This window comes from Eptatretus burgeri, chromosome 5 (assembly GCF_056783735.1).
Source record: "Eptatretus burgeri isolate ZD-2024b chromosome 5, Ebu_testis_v1, whole genome shotgun sequence".
NCBI lineage: Eukaryota > Metazoa > Chordata > Myxini > Myxiniformes > Myxinidae > Eptatretus > Eptatretus burgeri.
The window spans coordinates 44,359,374-44,366,873 of record NC_140965.1 but is presented as its reverse complement, the minus strand read 5'-3'; the positions used below and the strand labels follow the sequence as shown (position 1 = coordinate 44,366,873).

The 7,500-nt window shown below is 41.9% G+C and overlaps 1 protein-coding gene across 6 annotated transcripts in view; it reads right to left on the bottom strand.

Annotated features, from left to right (window-relative positions):
* LOC147026339 (paired box protein Pax-5-like) overlaps positions 1–7,500 on the bottom strand; it is a 267,746-nt gene that overhangs the window by 259,769 nt on the left and 477 nt on the right. For 3 of the 6 annotated variants that reach the window (XR_015058294.1, XR_015058295.1, XM_085881656.1), the window contains exons 1-3: positions 7,377–7,500; positions 3,892–4,075; positions 1,010–1,228 (exon numbers count right to left, since the gene is read on the bottom strand). The exon at positions 7,377–7,500 is cut by the window's right edge and continues 477 nt beyond it. Coding sequence is in view for 4 of the 6 variants with exons in the window: in XM_085881656.1 (XP_085737782.1) it covers positions 1,010–1,228; positions 3,892–4,075; positions 7,377–7,419 (446 nt within the window). In the remaining 2 variants the exon portion in view is untranslated. The remainder of the gene's footprint in view (positions 1–1,009; positions 1,229–3,891; positions 4,076–7,376) is intronic. The other 3 variants (XM_085881658.1, XM_085881657.1, XM_085881659.1) reach the window with 3 other exon arrangements.

Genomic DNA, 7,500 nt, shown 5'->3' with positions numbered 1-7,500 from the left:
CTTATTTAATATGCAAATACATATCATTAGAAAGAATTTTTACAAATCAATCATTTTATATACATACGCTGTTATAATTTTTTGCCATGTCACACACACACACACACACACACACACACACACACACACACACACACACACACACACACACACACACACACACACACACACACACACACACACACACACGTCATCTTGGGATGTGAATTCTGTTGGATTTGAATTTGACGACAAAATGGTACCCTTACTTCTTTGTGGGCAATGTGTTTCATTTGTGAGCGTTCCTATTTTGCAAATTATTTCGCAAATTTGTCACTTTGGCATAGAACGATACGCCGGCTCCCCAGTTTTTAAAACTCACCTATGATTCCGACTTTTTAAAGAGTTTGCCGTCACCACATAAACATTCCAAATTCCTGGACTAAATGTTCAAACTACCCAATTTATTTAAAATTAAAAAAAGTGAAACAAAATAAAAACTCATTCCTAAATCTGTTTTTTGAGATCTTATACTCAACAACATATGAAACATTTAAATCTACATAATTACATATACATGTATATATATATATATATATATATATATATATATATATATATATATATATATATATATATATATATAAATACACACACACACACATATCCATTAGTATTGAACAGAACATAAATAATTATGCAAATTTATATTAATACTGTCTATTGATGGAAATTAGTGGTTTGTTAGGGTTAGGGTTAGGGTTAGATTAGGTTAGGTTAGCAGTCTCTTGTTTTCTCATTGTACTGTGAATATGCATTTACTACCAGTAAAATAAAGAATGAAGAGAAAAACAAAAAAGAAAACCCGATGACCGGCTAAATATTAAATGAAAACGAAGCTTCAATTAAAAATGTAAAAAGATGACTGAACAAGAAAGACATAGGATGGAGAAACTGCAGAGGAGGACAGGCATGCATATATAGAACACCCAAACAAGGGGCTAAGAGTTGGTGTATCTTGGGGACTGACCGGTTTATGGAGCTGACGCTCGGCACAGTGTCTGTGTCACAAACTCGTTCGGCTAGCAGCCGGTCGCGGATTTCCCAAGCAAACATGGTCGGGTTTTGTCGCTTGTACTCCGCGATCTTCTCGACAACTTTGGGTGTGGCCACCTTGGGCTTGGAGCCGCCAATGACGCCCGGTCGGATGCTCCCCGTCTCGTAGTATCTGTCCGAATGGACCGGCCAACTCACAAGGGGAAAACAGAGGCATATAGCTATACGCGAATCCGCAAGATCACATGTACACATACTGTACACATACTGTACATCGTGCACTAAAAATGAGCAGCAAAATGGCATTAAAGCATTATAAAAATGAAATTGATTTCTAATATTGTGCACTCATATTACACAAAAAGAATGCAATAAACACAATAAGCAGTAAAATGCAGAAAACAAATCATTGTGTTTAGAATTAAAAGAAAAAGTGCATTGATTACTTGTATGCAGTTTTTGGGATGTAATTACAAGTAAGCCAATATAAACTTGTAAAATACCTGGGCCTTACATCAGGTCAACAAACACTGACTTTCAAGGATCAAGCAGCAAGTGTATTCATTGCGACAAAGAACAAAAATGAAATAACGGAGATCGCGTTCAGTTAAAGATTTTCTTTGCTTCAAAAGGACTATGAGGGATGATTTAGTGACAAAACCTATTTCGTTCACGTCAATGTTCACTATTTATGTCAGGCCACCGACCTACTGGTCATCCCTTAATGATCTGCTGAAAATGAGCTGAATATTCAGTGGAAGATCATGCACGATTCATGGCTCAGTCTGGCAAATGAAACAGCAAACCAACTCTGCGTTACATTGCTGCGATATATATATATATATATATATATATATATATATATATATATATATATATATATATATATATATATATATATATATATATATATATATATATATAGCCATTTACACAAAATGCTTCCCAAACTGAGTCATTGTGGTGCCGCACAGTCCTCTCTGTATATATGACGGGACAAAAAGCATGACCGTCAGGGCTATAAGTATAGAATAGAAAAGTAAAAAATGGTGAATTAACAGCTTAAAGGTAAATGTGGTTGTAAATGAAAACAGAGAGAAATTAGGGTTTTATTCATGCCAGTTGATATATATATATATATATATATATATATATATATATATATATATATATATATATATATATATATATATATATATATATATATATATATATATATATATATACATATTATCCAAATTTCTCCATGAACACCCTGCACTCACTCACTTCTGATCATCTGCCCCCCCCGCCCCCACCTCCACCCCTACAGGAAAAAAATGAATGGGAATACCTCCCCTCTACATATACAGTAGTGGGAGAATTGTAAGCAAGTATAGCATCATAAAGTTAATTGTCCTCATTTTTATTCCCACCAAATCGAGCAGAGTACACATCCCACAACTTAAAAAAAAATTCGAAATGCATTTCACTTCACTTGTGCAGATACTCCAACAAGCGGTATCGGCACAGGTGCACACATTAAAGTGGCACAGCAGAAAGAGGTGCACATTGTTTCCGTTATGATACATTGTGATAGACGACAATAAGTTTTGTATTAAACTAGTGGCAAAAAGATGCCAAAGTTATCAAAAACCATCATTGTGGTGGGACCGGGCTGAATGGGCCCAATGGTTGCGTATTCTCCCTCATACACAAGCCTTTGATGGCCCGATTACTCTCTCCCGGCCACCTACACATACCAGGCTTGTTATCATGTTATTTAAACCTTCAATGGTGCTCTCAGTTTCCGAAACAGCACTCTCTCTATCTCCCTCACTGCCGTTGCGATGATGGACAGACAATAAGTGCTCATTAAGCTGATAATACACCCAGCGGCGACGTGTGTGCTCGCCAGGACCACCCTCTTCGCCTGGTCGTCTCTTCATAGGTTTTTCCAATCGACCATGTCTACAATTATGAGCCAAAAGGTATCTTAATGCTGATAAAGTATCAGGCTTGATCAGAAGGCTTGTGCCTTGTTACCATAGTAATTAATGAGAAATAAAATAAATGTGATTCATTAAAATATATTATATTCTGCAGCTGATAGATTTTGATTTGTTGTGGAAGCGATATTGGACAAAAAGGAATGTTTCTTTGGCAGGCCATGCACTTAATGATCAACCCAGGTTTTTCCAAATGAGATTTTGATATTTTTGAAAGCATGCAAAGGAAAGGTGGTTGGAATTCACCAGAAAGTGCTCAGCCAAAATATAAGGAAAGGTTCGGATTTTTTATCCCCATTCTGAATGAATGAAGCTGCCATTGTGTCGTGTATTTATAACACTGTGGACAATGTATAACATAGTGTGGTTAAATCAAAATACGAGTCTCCATCATTTTGCCTTGTCTCCCCTTCCCTTTTAGTCATTCTTTTAACATTCGAACATTATAATCATGTCCTTCTCCCGATCCGATAATTCTTACATTTGACGTGTGGACACAGCGGGAAGGTATATGCGATGAATAACAGAATTTCAAAATGTGAGTAATGTGTACAAGGCAGAAAAGAATATACACAACGATATTTAGTGTACTACAGCAGAGAAACCTATCTTAAATATAAATATGTGGAGAAATGACAAATTGTTCAGGATTTATTAAAATACTTGATTTAACTTTGGTGATGCTACGATTGAAACAAAACATCACTATTATTATTAGCAATTGTTGCACTGAGCAACACCAACTTACACATATCCACAACTCATGTCTAGGGGGAAACTTATTACAAAAAGGGGGTGCAAAGCACGCATTTGACACCCCTCCCTCTCCCCCAGTCTCTCAACAGCCCTTCCCAGCTCGGAGCTTTACCTGCCGAGGATCTTGGAGACGCATCCATGCGAGACGCGCAGCTGCCGGGAGATGTCGCACGGTCGAACGCCCTGGTGCGCCAGCTCCACGATGCGCTGGCGGACCACGTCGGGCAGTGGCCTTCCGTTCACGAACACGCCGCCCAGCTGGTTCACTCCACCGTGCCCTGCCCGCCACGGGTCGCCCGTGAGGTGTGGAGCGCCAAACGTGTTAATCGTGAGCTTTTTGGTACCTTAAGAGCTAATTGCACGTTGGAAACCACACTTAAGCACGAGAAGGCATGAGAGCAGACACAGCAATACCACTAGTCTTGCAATGCAACTCGATGGGGAGGGGCAAGAAAATGTCGCTGCTTGTTTATTGTAAAAATGCCCATTGTGGAAGCATATTGCAGTGAGATCAATCACATTTTTCTATCCAATATGTCATAGCAGTGTTGCATCATCCCAAATGCAGCGAAAATTGAAATGCTGTGCCCATGAAACACAATAAGTCTTCACACACATGTATACATACATATATATATATATATATATATATATATATATATATATATATATATATATATATATATATATGTTACACACACACACACATGCGTATCGTGTTTATCAATTTGATTTTCGATTTTATCAAATGTTTATTGCCAAATATGTCGGTAACCCCTCCACATCCATCTTGCACAAATAGTTGCATTTGGCTTCATTAAGGAACAGCGTGGAACTCATTTCCTTACCCCTTTTGTTAGAAAGAAGAACTTATTTGGCATTTAAAAATAAAATGCGCAAAATATGAACAATATAAAAATAGATTCACATAATTTTGGTGCCACAGTGAAGATTTTGAGGCGGATAATCGAACTGCTGGCGTTCGGGGAATTTCCTAGCACCGCTCTACGGTCCTATGAATTATAATGTATTGTAAGCCAAGCAGAAGCAGGGGTGTACGCGACTACACGTACGGCGGCACCGAAGAGCCATTTGCGTGGTGGCGCCAAAATGTACCGAATGTCACTGGGAATTTAAATGCATTTGCACAGCTGTGGGGTCTTCTCGCCTGTCTCACACGTTATATGAAAAGCGGAGTTCCAGCGAGCACTGGATATGGGTCGATAGTCGACGTACAGAGGCGACAGTCATGGCGGGCATCGGAAGCAGGGAATGGCGCGTACGGGGTCTTTTTGTGCGGAGATGTGCTTTCCCGATCCCCGCTTGGCCCTGTGAGTGTGTCTCGTCATTCCACAGACTCCTTTCCAAACGGACAGCGATTGCCGTCCGAATGGAACAAAAGAATGTGCTCACAATGCGCTGAAACAAAGGGCCGGATGTTTTAGTTGTGGGATCGCGGCCCTTTTAGAACCCCCATAAAGCGTGTACAGTGGCTTCAGTTTATACCGGCGCATCGACAGCAGCATGACCAGCACTGACCTGCACAAACCTGATCCATCAAGCAATTTATGGAAAATAAATTTTGCTGTATGTTTATCCGGTGTCAGTAACGTCCCACAGCACAAGCGTGCATTACATTTCGTGTTTTGCTGAAGGTGCGGGAGTGTATACATAATCATTACGATCCTGATGATTATTAACAGCCACAAGAGAGCTTGTAGCGTTCACAGAGAGCTCTCGTCTGAGGTTAATTTTGTACAAAATTCATTCGAAATTGAAATCACACTCATCATGATGGCACTTTATAATAGACCGTGTGTGTACACGTTTAGTGCTGCTCTCACTGGCATCTTTAACAAAAAAAATCTGACAGGTACACCTGCACGCAAACCACACAGCATCGCAGTACCCACACAGCCAAACATGATCAATCACTTGGACCGAAAAAAGGAAAAATAAGTCAATTTGAGATGCCTTAAAAACAACAGCAATAACAAAAAAGTTACCCAACAAAGTTGCATCTGTGGTACAAAAAGTAAATTCACGTTTTACTGCATGAAAACAAAACTAAACAAACAAACAAACAAAAAAAAACAATAAAGATACGCAGCAAGTGCTTCATTCAATGCACAACATCGCAGTCGTTTTGCTACATTTTAATTTTTTATAAAAATTCCAAGCGCATTGTTGACGTGTTAACGCTTCGGCTTCAATCACAATCCACGGCATCAAATAGGAGTGAATGCAGAGCAAGGAGGCGGTTAGGTATGGGGGGGTTGGACGCATGATGTCCGTACAGATTCGCAGGCCGAGTTCAGGTTTCACGACCATTATGTGTGCCATGCGTGCGGGATTTCGGGAAAGTGAATAATGGATTAGCAGGCTCACATAGTCACTGACTGAATATACGGCTACTGTTTCTCCGGAGCAATCGGTGTAACAGAGCCAGCGGTGGTTCACCTCGAAAGACAAGAACTTGGGAAATAAGAATTAATTTAAAAGAAAAGGAAAATAATCAATTTGACAACTGAAGGCCAAATACGAGAGAAGGAGAGGGACGCGAGTTTTACACGAATACGGAATAGTGTTGATGTTAGCATCTGTTAACAGCTGTCTCGGCTGTCAGATGGTTTGACGTTTAAAAACAAGGTTCCAGTTAACGCTCTGCCACGGGATAGCAAACCCATTGTTAGCATGGCTAAAAGCAACCACCATAGCCAAACGCCTCGTCCACAGCATCAAGATCTGTTTCGTTTCATTCCCAAAGTTACTGGGCTGCACATGGTGTGCGAGCGCACCACACGGTGGGTGGCAGCACCACCTGGTGTGTGGCTGCACCCTCACCCCAGCCTGTGGCTGCACCTCCACCGGGTGTGCGGCTGCATATCCACCCAGTGTACGGCTGCACAACCACACGGTGAACGCATGCACCAGCCACACGGGGTATGGCTGCTGCACCACCACATGGGGTACGGCTGCACCACCACCCGGTGCAAGGCTGCACCACCACCCAGTGCAAGGTTGCACAGACTCCCAGTATACGACCGCACCACCACCCAGTGCAAGGCTGCACCACTACATGGTGAATGGCTTCACCACAACCCAGTGTATGGATTCACCACTACCCAGTGCATAGGTGCTCCACTCGATGTATTTTCCTACTCCGTCGCATAGTCTGGGGTCCAAACGTCCTTGCTACCCAAAGTCCTCGTGGTACGTCCAACTCGGGACTCCGGAAACTCTTTAGAAATGTCTTCGAAACGTTTTTATCATTTTGCAGCAAAAATTGTTTTTTTCTTCGAAGTAAGTGCAGTGTTTGTATTATTTTAAAATCGCCATTTAACCGGGAACATTTACCGGCGCGTTCGCTTGCATGCATGAGCATCATTGCGCACCTCCGCTCTGACTCAGCGCGCTTGTCCCGTCGCGGCTGAAGACGCAGTTCGCGGCGCTTGGTAAATGGCGTGCCGTGATGGGAATTCGGGTGCAGCTCCAGGGAAAGGTGTTCTATTCGTCACCAAATTCCGCCTATTTAAGCTTGCCTCCAACGGCGCCCCCGACACCCGAGCAAGAGGGGGGACACGGAGGCGCACTTACTGTGCATCGCCGCAAAGGGGTCGGATTTGCAGTGCATGTCCATGAGGGCCACAAGCTCCGTCCACCGCAGGCTCTCCTTGCGCACCCCGGTACGAGACCCGCCAACCCCCGCTCCTCGGTAACT